This window comes from Dermacentor andersoni, chromosome 1 (assembly GCF_023375885.2).
Source record: "Dermacentor andersoni chromosome 1, qqDerAnde1_hic_scaffold, whole genome shotgun sequence".
In the NCBI taxonomy this organism is placed as follows: domain Eukaryota; kingdom Metazoa; phylum Arthropoda; class Arachnida; order Ixodida; family Ixodidae; genus Dermacentor; species Dermacentor andersoni.
Genome location: NC_092814.1, coordinates 207,655,301 through 207,674,433, shown reverse-complemented (window position 1 = coordinate 207,674,433; position 19,133 = coordinate 207,655,301). Strand labels below are relative to the sequence as shown.

The window sequence follows — 19,133 nt, the reverse complement described above, 5'->3', positions numbered from 1 at the left end:
TGAAATGAAAATAAAAGAAAGCGACGTGGTCACCTTATAATGGTGACAGCTACTCCTTTTCGCATAGCGGAAGCAACAATATAAAACGTATATGTAAGAAAATGCAAAGAAACCACGTCAAAGGGTCAGAAATCGACAACACACAGTCCTATACACCCATGAACATATCAATATAAAAGGCAAATGCAAGTTGCACCACGATGAGTTTGTAAACAGTCACAAACACACACAAGCGGCCTTGATGTAGACTGCGATGAGCTTATAAACAGATGAGGAATTACAGAGAGCTAAAATAATACACGCAAGCAATACAGAAAAAAAGTATAACACGTAATATACAAGCCCTAATAATTACAAATAATAGAAGCAAGTTATAGTAACATCGTGTGACCGTTCAGTGCGATATCTAGTACCTGTTAAGGATGCTTGTCTCTCCTTAGAAATGTTCCAAGTGCGTAAACTGCTTTTCGCTGTGCTATTTTCGATGGCCATGGGCGCAGCAATTTTGCGAGTGAGAAAAGTCGGTAGGATCAGTTGAGAGTACCTCTTCTTCTAGCTGCCGTCCTTGCGTCGCGTATATGGGGCATTCGAGGAGTAGATGGCTAACATCCTCATCGTCGTGGCCACAGGAGCAAGCCGGAGAAAAAGCCCGTTTTATGCCATATAGGAAATGTTTGGTGTATGCTGTCCCAAGGCACAGTCGATGAATTAGTGTCTCGACGCTTTTCGAAAGTTCTACATCCAGCTGATATTTGAGTTGAGGGTGCACTTCGTAAAAAATTGATTCCTTAGTATTTTCACTAAACCACGTTGACATACACAAGTCCTTTAGTACTCTCAATAGGCGTTTCGTGCCCATTGGTGACAAAGGGATGAGTTGAATTTCTGCATCTTGTATGGGCCGATTTTGACAACGAGTCAGCTAATTCGTTGCCTGCTATACCAGCATGTCCCGGGACCCACTGTAATATCACTTCATGTTTTCTTTCATTAGCCTAAGTTTCATTAGCGTGTTCAGTACTGCGTTATTCGTGCCTGGGTTTGGCTGTCATCAATATTTTCAAGACATGCTAAAGCCGATAAGAAGTCCGTGCAAATTACCCACTTTGTTGGTGTCTCATATGTTTTGATAAAGTAAGTGGCTTGGAGAATTGCCACTAATTTCTCTATTGTTGGTGACGCCGTGCATCCCAGTCGACAAGCGTACTCTACCTGTAAGGATGGTATAACATAAGGTGCAGTTGCACTTTCTTTGATTACAGAACTGTCCGTGTAGACGTGGATAGATTCCTTCTACTTCTGAAACAGTTGATATAACGTTAATTGTTTCGGTGCCAATGGGGAAACGTCGCTCTTAATTTTAAGTTCTTCGATTAACATTTCTATTTTCGGCGCCTGCAGAAGACATGGTGGGTAGCAGAGGTCTGGAGGGAGGGGAGAATACAGGAAGGCAGGGATGTTAACCAGTCAATAGTCTGGTTGGCTACCCTACACTGGGGGATGGGAGAAGGGGAAGAGAAAGAAGGGAGAGAGAAGGTGTAGGTACGTGTACGGACAGCACTTCAGTTAAAGACGCTCGAGCAAACCAGAAGTTCTGAGAAAACACAAAAGTGCCTTCACTGCCTTCTGAGCCGATGATCGGTCGGGACGGTGCTCTAATATTGTCTGTTCACTGAGAGGACGATCATCTAGTTTCCTCAATGTGTCGGACAAATACTGTCTTTGTGCTCGAAATTGAGGACAATGGCACAATAAGTGGTCAATGTTCTCCTCGCATCCGCAAACATCACATGCAGGACTATCAGCCATTCCAATTAGTACTGAGTAGGCATTGGTGAAGGCCACTCCAAGCCATAACCGACACAGAAGAGACGCTTCACGCCGGTTCACACCAGCTGGAGGTCTGAGTTGAAGTGACGGGTTTAGTCTGTGCAGTCTTGTGCGCCTTGTATGTACGGTATTCCACTCTGCTAAGGAGATCGTGCGTGCCAGAATGCCAAGTTGTCTCGCGGCGTCGGTCCTAGAGAGCGGAATGGGGACGCAGCGGTCTTCTTGGTTTGACGTCCGAGCTGCCTTATCGGCGTCATCATTTCCAATGATACCGCAATGACCTGGTATCCACTGAAAAGAGATGTCATGGCCTTTTTCTCTTACGTGATGGACAAGTTCCGCGATTTCGCACGTGAGCTGATCGTGAGTTCCATGTCGGAGAAATGACTGCACACATTGCAAGGCCGGCCTTGAATCGCAGAAGACTGCCCATTTTCTAGGACTTTCAGTATTTATCACTTGAAGCACGTCGCGGAGAGCCGCGAGCTCTGCAGCTGTAGACGTAGTGACATGGGAAGTCTTGAACTGCTTGGTTATTCTCATTGCTGGTATAACTACACCGCCGCCGGAACTGGTTGATGTAGTTGATCCATCAGTGTAGACGTGTGTGCAGTCACTGTATTTCTCGTACAAGAGAAGTAAAGTTAGTTGCTTGAGCGCTGATGATGGCAAGTCCGACTTTTTCTGAAGTCCTGGGATTGTAAGGTTCACTTGAGTACGGCGTATACACCATGGAGGAATAGAAGGCCTTGCCGCAGGTGCGTAACCTGACCTGAAAGAGGCACGGTGCGCGAAGACAGTCGCACTGAACGTCGTGTGGGGCCTATCTACTGGGAGACTTGCTAGGTGGTGGGTAGGGGTCCGGGCGAAGTGTCTTATGTGTACACGCATTGTTTCAATGCTAATGTGCGTTCTAATAGTGAAATCTTGAGCGAGTGCAATAACTTCAGTCGTTGACGCCCTCCGCGGTAGACCGAGACATATATTGAGTGCTTGGGCTTGGATGCTTTGGATTATGTTCAGGTTAGTTCTGCAGGTGTTGGACGTGACCGGTAGACTGTACCGCAGGAATCCAATAAAGAGGACCCTGTACAGTTGCAACATAGAGTGTATTGGCACTCCCCAGGTCTTTCCTGCAAGGAACTTAAACATATGGCAAATTCCTGTCAGGCGTTTTTTCACATAATTCACATGAGGGGTCCAGGAGAGATTTTTGTCAAGGACCACCCCAAGAAATCTGTGACTCGCGCTGTACGAGATCATGTGTCTGTCGACGGATATCACGTATGGAGACATTGATTTCCTGGTAAATGCCACCGCTGCGCACTTTTCGTATGATATACGAAGTCCTTGTTCTCGAAGGTAGGATGATGTTAAAGTAGCTGACTTTTGAAGCCGCGCGCGAAGCTGCTGTCGCGTCCCAGCCGACGTCCAAATGCAAATGTCGTCGGCATAGATGGAGAGCCTAACGGTGCCTGGCAGGATGTCGGTGAGTCCAATGAGTGTTAGACTGAAGAGCGTTGGGCTGAGTACTCCGCCCTGAGGCACCCCACGGTTACTGTAATGCTGGGAGGTCGGGCCATCCTCGGTAAGTACGAAAAAGGATCTCTTATGTAGATAGTTACTTATCCAAAAATATACGTTGCCGCCAAGTCCTACTGCCTCTAACGCGTTGAAAATCGCTTCGTGCGTTACGTTATCGTACGCTCCTTTAACATCCAAAAACAGGGCAGCAGATAATCTTTTGCAGGACTTCTGGTGCTCGACGTACGTCACCAAGTCGATAACGTTGTCTACGGAAGAACGGCCACGCCTGAAACCGGCCACTGCATCTGGATATACCTGATAATGTTCGAGGTACCATTCTAGCCGTGCTAGAACCATCCTCTCCATTAGTTTTCCGATGCAACTGGCAAGCGCAATTGGTCGGTATGATGCAATGTCTACAGGCGACTTGCCAGGCTTGAGCAGTGGAATTAGGCGACTGGTCTTCCATTCCTGGGGAACCGTACCTGTCTGCCAGGAGCTGTTGAACAAGAGCAGGAGCACTTTTCGAGCCTCATCGCCAAGATTACACAGGGCACGGTAGGTTATACCGTCGGGTCCTGGTGAAGATGAACGCTTGCCCAAGGCCAGTGCAGCTTCGAGCTCGTCCATGGAGAAAGGACTATCCATGTGGGAGTCGCGTGAAATCGGTGAGTGGCGGAGCGTCGATGTTCCAGCGGAACTAGTTTCGCCAGCAATCCTCCTGCAGAAAGCTTCCGCTACGTCAATCTCGCTGCATTGTTGGTGAAGGGCCAAAGACTTAAAAGGGTGGCGCTGCTGAGGGGTTCCACGGAGACCACGAACAGCTCTCCATATGTGAGACAAAGGTTTTCGTGGATCCGAAGATTCGCAGAATGATTTCCATTTTTGCGATGCAAGTTTGTCCATGCGACGCTGAATTTTCTTTTGTGTTCTTCTGGCCAACCTCAAGTCATGTACAGACTTCGTGCGCCTGTATCTTCGCTCTGCACGACGACGAATTGCACGAAGCTTCTCTAGCTCAATCTCGTATTCGGTGCGTGTAGACGTTCTCAGAAGCGAATGTTTCACAGCCTCTAGGGCACCCTTTATGATGTCCTCTAGGCTAGAAGACAAGTCATTACGACAGCCGTCTTCGACAATTGACTTGAACATTGGCCAATCGATACATTGTGTGACGGCGGTCAACCTGGAGTCCGTCAACCCTTCAACCCTAAGATAAGTGGGTAGGTGGTCACTTCCTCGCGTTTCAATATCCGGAAACCACCTGACCTTTCTAGTGAAGGAGCGTGAAACAAAGGTCAGGTCCAGGCAGCTACAGTAGGCAGTTCCACGTAGAAAGGTGGGGCTTCCATAATTTAACAAGCACAGTTCTTGTTCGGAGGCAAATGACACTAATCTTCTGCCTCTCGAGTTTATCTTAGAACTTAGAGCAGAGGTCTGAGTACCAAAAAACTGATCGTGGAAGTCGTGATTTATGCTCTTGAAACGTGGCGTGTATCTATGCACCCAGAAGGTTGTTTTCCCCTCTTCATATGCTTCCTATTCTCTTCCCCCCCCCCTTCTTTTTTCCTCATTTTCGAGTGAGTGGGCATGGTGTCATTTTCAGAAAACAATCGCTACCCTGCTTCTCTTTTTCGGTGTGGTGTTTATATATGATTGCAGGATTAATATCATTGTTAATAATAATCATAAAGGTAGCTAAAGCAAAGATAAAAGCTAAATGTCGCTTGGCCTCGTGTCCATTAATCTGAAACACAAAAGCCCCGTTTCAGCGTTTACAGAACTATGGGACCACCTTGATGCTTTCGAGTGTGCAGAACGCATAACTGAATGAAAATTGGAGGACTCGTAGCATGATAGACATGCAAAATGAGATAAGTTTTACAAAATAAGTGTGGCGTTATTATTGCATTTCACTGCGCGCTACGGGCGTAATCACTGACTTGGTAATTATTTATTAATTATTAAGCTGAGCAATTGAATCAGTTTGTGTTGCACTTATTATTTTCAACCCTGAGCTTGGTTCGCTCCCGCAAACTTCCCTCATGCTGTCACAATATAAATAAGAAAGCCCTTCACGCATTGGGAAAAAATCATGTTCTTGTATGATCGAAATGAAAATAAAACAGATTTACTCGCCCCACAGTGGTGGAGACCAAGCCCTTTCGCATATCGGTACTATTATTTAAAGAAGTCACCGACAATCACGATACTCCCTAACGCGAAATTTGAGCACACTTGCTTAGGTGTTTTGAATTCGCTATATATATTGGCAAAGAATTTGATTCTGAAGGACAAGGTGCTCTCGGCGGCGGCGCTGAGCCTCTGCTCGGGCAGCTCCTTTAGCAGCAGCGGCAGACGAAGCACTTCCACCGGTTCCACAGAAAGCGTAATCACGCGCGGAGCGCGTTCTCTAGCGGCGGCGACGCAGGTGAAGTAGCGCATGCGCAGTGGTATCGAAGCGCACACCAACGCTTTGTTTCCATATATGGTGTCGGTGGACGCGCTCGCCGTATGCCTTAGTAGTGACGTCATCGGCGACCGGGCGACGGCGCATGCTACCACGGCGCCATCACGTCGCGTGTAGCCGCCGTGCAGCACATCTCGTGCGGCACTCCGCTTTCCTCCTCGCGCTCTCTTCGCTGTCGCCGTCTTTCATCCGCTGCGCACCGCATTCCCTCTTTTCTTTTCATCCTTCGGTGGGCTCGTTCGTTCTGCCAGTTACGCCGACGCCGAGGCTGACGCTCAACGCAGGAACGGGCGCCTAAGACCTGCGCTCTAGAATTGTAACAGAAGAAGAAACGTTACAGGTTCAGAAAATCAAGAGGTGAAGGGTCTAAATGAAGTCCACATATAGTCATAATCGAAATTTAACTCTCTCTCTCTATCTTATTTTTCTATTCCCTCTTTCCCGTCCCCCAGAATAGGGCAGCCAACCAGACGCATTTCTGGTTAACATCCCTGACTTCTCTTTTTATTTCATTCTAGTCCTCCTTAACACATAGAGACAAAAATCATGTTCCTTTTGTACTGATTTCCTAACAATGTCCGCATATGTTCCTTGTTCAACAAGATACATTGGTGTTCTAGTTAACAGTTTCCCAAAAGCGTGCCTACAACAGTTCGGGACAATCCTAATCGGAACGCCGATACATTTTTTTTAGCAGATTTAGATTTATGTTGAGCAGGTATGATTTTGCTACTCCTCGACTTCAATTTCGCAAATACAGCATGTGCCCTAAGGTAAGAGATTCAAAGCATAATTAGCATATCTTAAGCAAATTTGAAGCCCAAAATTTTCTCGTCCCTATGCCCGCCTAGTCCCGATAGCTTACCTCAAAAACGGGAGGGGCCTAAATATGCAGTCTTTTTTTTTAATGAAGCGTCATACATAAAAAAAAACAACGACATCGGTATATAAGGGGGCGATTTTAACCAATATATTCCATCAGACGTTCTGCTGACCATGCATGCTGTTAGTATCGCATTTCTCGTTGTAGAGTTGTTCTGCTCTTGCCGAATTCTCGTTCGTGCATGAAAGACGATTAAAATGTGAAGCGAAGGTATGCTGCCACTGCGCCGGATTATAAACGCAGCATATTCATTTCGGAGATGTCCACTATAGAGCGACAGGAGTGAACGCTCTGGTGCAAACTGTACGCAGCCGCGGCTATACACAAATGCGTTTATATGTAAGTGGTAGAGTATCTTTTCTTTTTTCTTTCTTTTTTTTTTACATACGACATGCTATTACCGTCAATAAGGTGGTTGTTTCCGAAGTATCTTGGATCGTTTTTCTCCAAGTTCAATTAACTTTGAAAAAAATATTTCACGACGCAAATATTGGGGCCTGGAAAACATTTGGAATTGCAGACTGAAATATACCACTCCTCACATTACCTTCTACCTTCTCGGTCATGCGGTTCCAATCCTGTCGACAATAGAATACTAAAGCTTATATCTTATCGTGAAATCAAAGTGGAGCGCGCTTTCCACAGATGCGAAATCACAAGGAAGGCTGTTCAATTTTAGTGGCTTGTCGCGATCATGCATGTTATATGCTGGGAATAGTATAGTCTACCGCCTCGTTCAATATTGACAACTACCTTTGACGAACAGTCGTATCGAAACAACAAACAAGCAGAAATGCTGATGTGAGTAGTGCAAGTAAGCTTGACGACTTTCTTGCCTAGCCTTTACGGTCTGCTGCCAAGGGACGTAAAACTCCCCCTTCAGCGAGCAACATGTGCCTGTATAGAATATTGATACCGCACACTCACACCTCTGAACGCGTATCCTAGACGCCATACATTCACTCTGGCAATCGTAGCAAGACAGGAAGGACCGAGAGCGCAGCGAACGTAAACACACCGTGTCCGTCCCCATAAACCGCATCGCCACAGCTTATTCTGTGCAGTCGTACTCTTCCACCGTAGTCGTACTCAAACTTAAGCCTCGCGCGGAGACCAAAGCGCCGTCTTGGCATTGCAGCGGTATAATCACAATAAATAACGCAAAAGGCAGCTGGGAGCCGCCCCACGCTGCGCGCACTCTGTGGATTATTGTTGCATTTGAGATGAAAACTACAGGAGCCCATGAATGGTGACGGCTAGCGGGCGCGCGGTAAAGCAGTGGCGTGTCGTCCAATGGGAATGCAAAGCACGCAGCTACGCACAGGAGGACAATAAACGCTGCGTTCGAGAAGCAGCACTCCTCGGCTAGTGTTCCAGAGTTCGAAAGAGAAAAAAAAAAAAGAGAGAGTGGCGGACACACAGCGCGGTCCCGGCCGCAGAGCTGGTCTGCGCCCTTCGTACTCAAGAGCGCGCGCGCGATTCCGAGCGCGCGCAATAACGAAAGAAATTAAAAAAGAAAGATCAATGGGAAAGAAGGCAGCGAAAACAAACACGTCAGTGCGAAAAGAATAGGAGCGGCCACTAGTGCAGTGTTCGAACTACTCCCTCCCAGCTTCGAGCAGGACTCGCATGCATAGCGAGCGCACTCAGAAAAGAACAAAGGGAAAATCCGACTTCGTGCAAGCTGAAAAGGCATGCTGCTGACCCAAATCCGCGCTACAGCCTACGTCTGAAGAAAGATCTGCCGCGCACTTCGCTCGGTGCGCACCGCACCACGCGGGTCCAGCAGCAGCAGCAGCAGGCCGCGCTGCAACCTCCAGCGGCCGGAGCTGTACGCGGTGGTCCAAGCGCGAGCACGCAACGCCTATATCGCCGGCGTGGCGGGCCAAACCGTTGCCAGAGGCGAGGAGGGGGCACCGGCTGCGTTTGAAGCCCGTCGCGCATAACCGTGATCGTTCTTGAACAACTGCGGAGTACAAAACAAGACAGCAAAAGAAAGGATCCGAAGTGCTATTATGTATGTCGCAGTGTCGCGTAAAGAATGAACGAGAGAACAAAACGAAGCGCTCGGTGAGATAGAGCTTCGGCATTTCAATGCGCGGACGGGAATAACAAGTGCTGTATATATATATATATATATATATATATATATATATATATATATATATATATATATATATATATATATATATATATATATATATATACGAGAACCTTGGTAAAGTGAAATATCGCTTAAATGGAATTTGCTCTCATAGGTAGGTTTTGCATTCAAACAGTGTAAGAAAATATGCTTTTGATAATCGGAACCAAACTGTTCTCAACGTCCTATAAACGGAACAACAAAATCAACCTCTACAGGATCCATTCCTTTTTCGAAAAAAAAAATCACTTTTTTCTTATAACCGCACCTCTCTTTTGTGAAGAAAGTCGTTCATGTTTGATGCGCGGCAAGTGCCGAACGTCCGATCAAGTACACAGGGATCAGATCGCACGCACATATACATGTGCGTGCAGGAACACATTTGGCTTTTATTTTCCATCTTTGAAGGTTTTCCTCAAGGCTTTTCGTTCTGTTCTTTTGATTGCCTCTTGGATAGCATTTACGTTAGCTAAGCTGGGGTGAAACCGCTATTTTGGTTTTCTGTATAATTGTACCTGTAAGGTTCTTGCTGAGTTTTAAGTTTTCAGTGCTAAGTACCTTGCTGTTCTTGTTTAACTAGCAGCTACATTCACTTCTTAATGCTCAGCATTTCTGACAACAGTAGTAAGAGGGCGTATGATAGCTGCATGCACCCCAGTACATATTTCTCGCTAAGCTTTACTCCTTTCTATTTATGGAAATATAATTAACGCATCAAAGTGCGGAGTGCTGACACGACGCCTGCCACCCTGTCGTATTACCGGCACCGTGCAACTAGTTTCCAAAGCACATGTCTCATGTTTAACGGTGTTGCTCTGGGGAATGCGGCAATTTCGGCTCAGACAATGAGATGTGTAAGAAAGGCTGCTTGCGGAATTTCGTGTGTCGTATATTAACGTAAAACGTAGGCTCGTATAGCTCGCCCTTCCCCGTTGTTATTTATTTCATTTGTGACACCACTGAGAAACAAGCGCGAAAATACCGAATGTTGCGGGCAGTACGCCGTCCTGCCTCGACTGAAGAAGCATCCACCACTGTGCTGCGGGCACGATCGGCTTAAAGTAGCGCAAATTACGCTGGAATTCGGTGACCACAAACCTCGACACATTTACGGCTCGCCGTCCTACTATACACGAAGACTCAATATTATAATTAGGGGGAGGGGGGGGGGGGGGGGGTTCATAACTCATGGGGGTTTGGTGGCCACAAACCATTAACAGACTAAAGTAGAGGTCACATAACTCCCATCACACGTGTTTTAAAGCTTCATAAATGTACAACACGCTTATCTTATTAATACATGGCCCCCTGGAGCGTGCTGCTGGCACGAAATGCGGGTGTTTTGTTAATGCGAACCACGTTCGCTTGAAACGGCCCGCATAAGCTGCGTCACGCGTGCATAATTGTGCTCGTTGCCGCCAGGGACGAGCTTGCATCGAAGGGCGCATGTGTTTGCATGTGTTTGTGGGAACACAGCGAGCTGGAAAGTATACCAGCGAATGTTACTCACAAGCCGCAAACACTGCCACGGCACCGCGATCTTTCAGCACAGCTCTGTGCGACAACAGCGGCGCCATTCTTAGTGCTGTGGAGCTCTATAACACAGGGAGTCCCAGCTAACTTTAGCCAGAGTTAAAATATATGCGAATGCCACGTAACTGGACAGAACAAAAGTAATGTTGTTTGCCGTCGCTTGGAGATACTCAAATTATTATATTTAATGCCGTCTAGTTAAATAGTTAGTCTTAATTAATTATTCAACTTCTCAAATATTATAATTAGATGAAAAGCGTCAATGAGAAAATTGTAGAGCGACATGTAAAATTCCCGAAACAGCTTTCTGTTGCTCAATACGCGCCACATAAAAGCATTTTTCCGAGCGTGAAAGGAGCCCGCGAATACGCGCAAAATTGCCGCTCGACAGGCGGCTCGAGGCACTTTGCGTGTATTCGCGGGCTTCTTTCATGCTCGGAAAAACGCTTTTATGTAGCGCGTATTGAGCAACAGAAAGCTGATTCGGGAATTTTACATGTCGCTCTACAATTTTCTCATTGACGCTTTTCATCAAATTATAATATTTGAGAAGTTGAATAATTAAGACTAATTAACGAATTAGGCGGAATGAAATATAATTTGAGTATCTCCAAGTGAGGGCAAACACCATTACCTTGGTTCTGTTCAGCTACGTGGCATTCGCATATTATTAAAGTCTGGCTTAAGTTACCTGGGTCACCGTGTATATAGACGACTTTGATAAAGTGCTAGGAGGGCTGCCATATTGGCACGCCAGTACAACGGCTAGCGGCATGCACCATTGAACAAAAGAAGTGGTGCCCAACCACTATACGTGCAACAAGATATAGCTGTATTCAGACGCATGTGCAGCTACAAGAGTGCTGTAACTAAGCCATCACCACACGTAACAACGGGAGAGTTTGACACTATAGTAGCGCCGCGTCTTTCTGATTGCGGCGCTCGTGCAGAGAAGCTAGAATCACTGAAATTGCCTTACGGGTCCTTTTGTTGTGTCACCTATGCGACGTGCTTGGCGCACGCGTGATGTATACGTTGGTGCATGTCCCCATGCATCCCTAGCGTACTATGGCTTCCGAAGAATGAGGGCAAGAAGGGCGCGGTAGTGCCTTCCGAGAGATGGAAAACAGTCCGAAAAGAAAAAGACAAGGAAACATAGAAATGAAAAGCTGAAGAATGAGCTAATATAACGTATGTGGGCTCGAAAGGGTAGGCTTAACGTCTGTGCACACATTCCCGGGTTTCGCAAAGTGACGTGAATCGTGACTCACGCCCTCGGCTTCCGAATGGTGCGACCACGTCTAGCGGACGGCTCACGTTCCTCGAGGAGCCAGCGCACCGGGAAGGGGCGGGGTGGACGCGATTGCGGCGAGCCGGCCAGAGGTCTTATGGTTCGCTACAGACGCCCGACACCATCGCGTCTGCGGGGCAAATTCTCTCGCACCGCCGAGTGCGAGGGATTGCAATACGCGGCTGGCGCGGGGTAGCGCAATGTGATCCGAGTGAGGACACTGCTGCTGCGACGCGAGACACTTTAACGCGGGAATGTCATAAGCGCCGTCGCTGCCGCGATGAAGAGCTGTGCGGGGTCGCACGCTCGGCCCCGATTCCGGAAGCTGTGAAAGTGATCTACTTCCGGGCGCGCGCGTGCGTCGAGACGCTTCAACTGGGACCATGTCACCCCCCCCCCCCCCCCCACCCTCCCCTGCCTTTCTGTGTCCTACGGTAGCCGCTCCACATGTCCCCACGCCCCGTTATACGACCCCTGTGAGATACGCGTGCCGAGACTAAAGAGATGCAGTATTGGGTCAGAAAACGTATCAATACAGGAAAACTTCCGTCTCTTTTCTTTTGCACCCCAACTTTGTCTTTCTCTCTTATCTTTATTTGGGTTTATTTATTTTGTTTTACGTCACCCCCCAATTTTCGCTTCCTGAATGCCGCGGATGTCGCGTTGTCTCACGCTTGGTGTTCCACCTGATGCCCTGTGTCTATTTTTTTTTTTCCTTTTGTTTACCTGCAGGAGAAATTCAGCGCGGAGTTCAAGGCGAGAATGTCATGCTGCCTCAAGAGGAAGTTTGAAGACAGCGCATTCATGGCTTCGTCGATCATCAGCCAGGTTTCATTCCGAATAAAGTACTAGACATGTTTCCCACGTCACAACGTCCCATAACATCACTTGCCATTTCCTTCGTGAACAAAAATGAATAAATAAAGGCCGATCCTTTCATATGTGTCACTGGTCCTTCTATACTTGCATGATGTAATGAGTGGAGAAATATATGCGCTATGTATAACTGACTGTCTTATACCGGTGTCACACGTACATTCTGATCGGGATCGGGGCCGATCCAGATCGGATTTCATGATCGCGATCAACAATGGTCGCTGCTACACGGTTCTAGCGATCCGGATCGAGTTATTATAGTCTGCTGATCGTCAGAAACTCTCGGAACTGCATAATGTATTGGCTACAAATTCAGATCTTCAAGATATGGTTAAATTCGGACAATATTTCAATTTTACAGCTTATTATTGCTGGTAAAAGAATTTTTAAACGTTTTTTTAGCTGCCTTCTCTTCTTGTATTTAGCGTTTTCAGAATACTGCGCTAGAGGACGCAGACGCCAGCCTGCGATTCCGATCAAGAGGCCTGATCGCGATTTTCGGATCGCGATCGCAAATGACCGTGTAGCAACACCCGATCCGGATCAAGTTCGATCCAGATTGGCCCGATCGCGATCAGAAGTGTAAATACGTGTGACACCGATATAAAAATGACATCTGAGCCAGTGTGCCAAAGGCTCCTGTTGTGTCAGAACATCTGCCGAAAAAATCGGGGAACCCTTTGTTTGTGACACTCGGATTTACAATTTCACGTGCTGACATTGTCACCTTTTGCGCTTATGCAGGGACAAATTTCCAATTCGGTGGTGGAATAAGCGACCGTGCACGACCTGAGTCCTACAGTTGAATCCTGTTATATAAAAGCGTGCTCCAGAGATTCTTACTGAAAATATCAATTCTGACGCGTCTTTCGTTCAAGGTCACCTGCTTAGCGCAAAACACGTAAAACTGAGTGACAAGAACTCGTTCGTAAGGGCCACTGCAGGCAATGGCCAACGCGTACTTGTCGTACTACCGCTCTTGGCTTCTTGCTATTGGTGCATTGCTATCAAAACAGCTCACGGAAGTTTATTCATTTATGCATTGGCTTTATTTCTGCATTCCGTACAACCGAAACTCAGGGGTGCATGAACAAATATTTGGAACATTTGGCAGACTCTTATGCAGTTTACATCGACGTCATGCGAAGCGCGAATTGTTGCAGCACCAGATACCGACGCACGTCGAGCAGGTGCGCATCTAAAGACGGACCTCCACGCGCTTTGTCGTTTTCTTATTGCCTAGCTTTTAACAAGTCAGAGCGAGCGAACGAGCGGGGCGAACGAACGAACGAACGTTTTTCTTACAGTGGCACCAAGAGGGACATATATTTTTAGACTATACTATCTCCAGGATCGGTCCACGAAAACACTGAGATACGGGCCAAGAGCTTCCCCGAGCACAGAAGTCCTATGCTCCAACCATTAGGTCGCGTACGCATCACGGCAAAAGCTTTGTACAACCTAAAGGCTGTACAGTGCTCACGGAATGAAACGCGACATGGAGCATTTAGTAGAACCCTGCATATGTGCAAAGTACGCGAGACGCGCCATGTCATATCGCAAGGAATTTGATCATCGAAGGTGACGAGGACTCCGACGTAGGTGTATGCGCCAGAATTACGTCGTTGTGAGACGATCTGCAGCCGGTGGAAACGAAAGTATGCGCATTACTTAGCCCTAAATTGACGCGCTTCATTCCGTGACCACTGTACAAAGTGTTCGCTCGCCACTGCAGCCACTATTCATCGAGCCAGCCATCAGACGGCGAGTGTTCAGCCTCATCGAGTAAGATCTGTTTCATGTTTACCTTCGCACGCGTGACGCCATGCTTAATTTAATTAGTTGGGAAATGTTTCCTGCAATGTATACGACCGATAAAATTATTAACTTCGATCGTAAAGCCGTCGAATTATTTTGCTATCGAAATAAGTGCTTCGCATTTAGTACAAAACTCTCTTTCTTTCTTTTTTTACGACAACCCACCGCGGTAGCTTAGTGGCCGTGGCTGTGCGCTGCTGAGCCACGGCGGCCGTATTATGATGCACAGGGGCGGAATGCAAAAACACTCGTGGCGCCTATAGATTTAGGCGCATGGTAAAAGAACCTCAGGTGGTGATAAATAAAAGTCAACATAGGATAAAAGAGAGGAGAAAGACAGAAGAAAGGGGAAAGGCAGGGAGGTTAACCAAATGGGAAGATCCGGTTTGCTACCCTACGCTGGAGAGAGAGGGGAGGCGAGGTAAAGTGATAGCAAAGTAGAGATAAAGAAAGAAAGGAGCATAGACATACAGTCACAGTCGGTCACTGTACCGCATACTGTCACTGCACAGCACAGTAGCACTTGCAGCACTATAAACATCTATTCAAGCTACAGCCGCTTGTCTAATTCTGTTGCCCTTGAAAAGTGCAGCAGTGTCCTCGTTGCCCTCCGCTGCAATGGCTTGTGATGTCGGCATTCTAAAATAAGTTCTTCTGTTCGAGGTCTTTGGTCAAAGCGCGCTATCGCGATTGCGAGCGATCGTCTTTGTAAATTGTAGTAAGGACAGTCACAGAGAAAGTGTTGAAGAGTCTCCTCGCTACCACAGTCATCACACGAGGCGTAGTCGGCCCATCCGATTCGCAATGCAAAAGACTTGGTGAAGGCCACCACTAGCCATATTCGAGAAAGCAGGGTGACTTCGCGATGTCAGAGTCCAGCTGGAATGCAAAGGCGTAGAGAGGAGTCTAGGTTGGGCAGTCGATTGTTTTGAAGGCTTCCTGTGTTCCACAAGGAGAACGTGATATCACGGGTGAGCATTCGAAGTTTTCAAGCGGCATCTGTACGTGATAACGGTATTGGCTCCTCTTTGTCGCCTTGAAGAGCAGACCGAGCAGCGTTATCAGCGTGTTATTTCCCTATGACGCCGCAGTGAGTTGGAAGCCACTGAAATGTCACGTGGTGTCCTTTCTCAGTCAAGCTATGGATTAGTTCTATAATCTCGAATACCAGTTGTTCGTGTGGTCTACGCCGCAGGGCTGATAGCAAAGACTGCAAGTGCTGCCTTCGAGTCACTGAATATTGACCATCTTCAAAGTTGTTCTTGCCTGACGAGATGAAGTGCAGCGCGAAGAGCTGCAAGTTCCGCAGCCGTCGGTGTCGTTGGGTGACACGTCTTGAAACTGATGGTGGTGGCTTTTGCAGGGAAAACCAAGGCTCAAGAGGAACACTGGAAAGTGCCGATCCATCAGTATAAGTATGTACGTGGTCGGCGTACCACTCGTGCAAAAGGAGCAGAGTTAGTTGTTTAAGAGCAGGTTATGACAGCACAGATTTTTTCCTGATTCCTGGTACGGTGAGGTGCACTGTAGGTCGAGCCAAACACCACGGAGGAATCGATGGCTTAGCTGCGGGGGTAAAGCCTGATGGAAGGCAGGTGTAATAATCCGAAATCGTGGTACAAAATGATGCCTGCGGCCTTACTGACGGCAGTGTTGCCAGATATTGGGAACGGGCACGGGCAAAGTGCCTAGTGTGCACTCTCAACACTTCCACCACAATGTTTGTTTGTATGGGTTGGTCCCTGGTGATCGCAATAGCCGCCACTGTAGATGTGAATTTTGGCAAACCAAGACAAACCTTGAGAGCCTGGGCTTGAATAGCCTGTAGAGCACGAAGATTTGTCTGGCAAGTGTTGGTCAGTACGGGCAAACTGTATCTCAAGAAACCCAGAAAAAGAGCCCTGTACAATTCCAACATTGCATGCACTGACATTCCCCAAGTCTTTCCGCTCGGAAACTTGAAAAGCTGGGAAATTGCTGTCAGACGCTCTTTCAAGTAGGTCACGTGCGGGCTCCATGAGAGACCTCTATCAATGATTATGGCAAGAAATCTGTGAGTCTTCTCATAATAAATTATCCGGCCATTTATTGAGAATGAACCATATTGAGCGCTTTAAATGGGAAGTGTTGTTCAGGGAGGGGACGCAGACCAGGTATGGTTATCCAGATTGTGTAACGTCTAACGTCGAGATGCTAATCTATCCATGCGACGTTGAATTTTCTTTTGCAGTTGTCTTGCCGTCCTAAGGTCATCGATGGATTTTGTACGCTGGTATCCCCACTCAGCACGACGACCGAGTGCACGAAGCCACTCCAACTCTATATCAAAATCCGTGTGCTTCGACGAAACCATGACCGTGCGTGTGGCGTCTCGCATTTCATACTTCGTTGTTTCCTCTAATCCAGAGGACAAGCCCTCTCGACAAGCATCTTCCATGGCAGAAATAAAATTAGTACAGTCAATTAATCGAATGGTGTTCCGTGGGAAAAACCTGGACATCCCTTTGATGATAAGGTACGCGGGAATGTGATCACTCCCGTGTGTCTCGATATCCAAAAACCATTTAACACATCCTGTCTTTGCCCTTTATCCCGATCGACGACACATCCATAGCCGGTGTAATTTACGACATTGGCATTGCCATTCCCTATGATGAATTACCTAGCCTCATCAAGCCGGCAATTATTATTATTATTATTTGTTTTGAACACATATACACATATACACAGCTAACAGGAAAGGGAAAGCGAGGAGCAGGCTGGCAACTGCCACCGGAAGGGGCACAACGTCTGCCTACTCTTCTGAAGGGAGGTGACAGCAACACAGAAATGGAAGATAGGAAGGAGGGGAGGAAAAAGGAAAGGGGAAAGGAAGAGCAACAGGACAAATCTAAAGACTAAAGTAGAACCCTGCAACAGGACAAATCTAAAGACTAAAGTAGAACTCTCCAGCCGGAATTAAAGTGACGCCGCGTCGAACAGCCTCCACAATTATCAACCACATCCATGGCTAGTTCGCTATGCGGCTAATTGTGTTCTCCACGATGAGACGCCAAGTACAGCTGCACGTAATCACCGTTTCACCGGTAGTCGGTTCACAATATACACTACAAGGTGTTTGAACCGGCCACCTCCCATCTTCCAAGGAAGAAGCGTTAGGGCACAGTACTGATCACACACAGTAGGGCCGGTCACTGAAGGTCACGCTACTATAATATGTTGAATGTTCATGCTACAAACGTAAACCTAAGTTAGTTAACTCCATAAAGGTTAGTAGGGCGAGATGGGCCTGATCACGAGGGCACGATCATTACGCAAGTACGCTGCCTTGGGAATACGCGCTGCGTAAAAGTAAATTTCAAAGGGGACTGTATACCATCCCACGTTAAAGTCAGATATTTCCGACATCCGGTTCGACCAGTCATCCAGGAGCCGCTTCAATGCCATCAGTGTTTCAGGCTAGGACAAGTCAAGGACGTGTGTCCCAACTCGCTACTGTGTCGCCGTTGCGCTGAACCTCATGCAGAAGAGACCTGCGGTGCCACGGTTCTGAAGTGCGCCAACTGTAGCGGCCCTAACGCGGCCTCGTCGAAAGACTGTCCCCGCGTCAAGAGGGAGCGCGCGGTTCTCAAGCAAATCGCCAGAGACCATTCGGCCCACAGGGAGGCAGCCGAAGTAGTCCGGCGTCGGCGTCGACGTCGGCACCATCGTACGTCTTCAAAGAAGGTGCATGCGCGAAGTGATAGTACCCATTCCACTGCGGTACCACTTAGTCGCGCCGCGAAAGGGCCCACCACTTCCACGAAGGAATCAGATAAGACTCTTTCTTTAGAGGAATGGCCTATGCTACCGAGCCCCTCCCTTGCTAAGGAACCTCAGAAGGTCGCGGCCCCACCGGAGCCTTCTCCGGCCAAAGATGATTCACCTAAAACAGATAGTCAAGTCATCTCGGTGCTACGTTCCCTCATGGAGGCCATCCGAGCGATTTTAGTGGACATGGGGACACCGACTGCTCGAAGCGCACTTAACGTGCTGGACGCCTTAAGCCCAGTGCTTGAATCCCTCAACTAGAAAGATGGCTATCCATACCCCATCCTTCCGAAAAGAAGTCAAAGCAGCGTCCGTCATCCAGTGGAACGCCAGAGGGCTAAAATCACGAACTTCATATTTTCGTCAGTTTGTGTACACCAATGTGTTTCCACTCGTGGTCATTTGTGAGCCCAACTTGTCGAAACCAATCAGACTGTCAGGGTACAAATTTATCATGTCATCAACAAACGGTGCATGCAGCAAAATCATCGCTTTTGTTCGTCGTGAACTCACCTATGTTTTGCAACCAATTGCGCCCCATGACGACAATCAATATATATGCATCACAGTTAAAAAGAACAAACTCTTGTTTACTCTCATAGGCGCCTATATATCGCCTTCCAGCAATTTCGATACTAAAAGATTAGCGGATATCTTGAGTGTTTGTCACGCCCCATGGGTCATCATAGGAGATTTCAATGCACACCATCCAGCATGGGGAAGTACAAGGACAAATGCAAGAGGACGAAGATTACCAAGCATCGCCTACAACTATGGCCTTACTCTGCTGAACGATGGTAGCTCCACATTTCTTCGACGCATAACATACGGCAGCTTTCTCGACCTTGCTTTCGTCTCCAACTTTCATGCCAGATGTGTGAAGTGGTTTCCAGATATTGAGACACATGGGAGTGACCACATTCCCACCTATCTTAAAATCAAAGGCTTGTCG

At 47.4% G+C, this 19,133-nt stretch overlaps 1 protein-coding gene across 1 annotated transcript in view; it reads left to right on the top strand.

Annotated features, from left to right (window-relative positions):
* The window catches only part of LOC126546874 (tachykinin-like peptides receptor 99D), a 139,697-nt gene extending 127,081 nt beyond the window's left edge, over nucleotides 1–12,616 (top strand). Inside the window, exon 4 of the mRNA XM_050194590.3 lies at nucleotides 12,410–12,616. Coding sequence (XP_050050547.1) covers nucleotides 12,410–12,529 — 120 coding nt within the window. The 3' untranslated portion in view covers nucleotides 12,530–12,616. The remainder of the gene's footprint in view (nucleotides 1–12,409) is intronic.
* The last annotated feature ends 6,517 nt before the right edge of the window (nucleotides 12,617–19,133 follow it).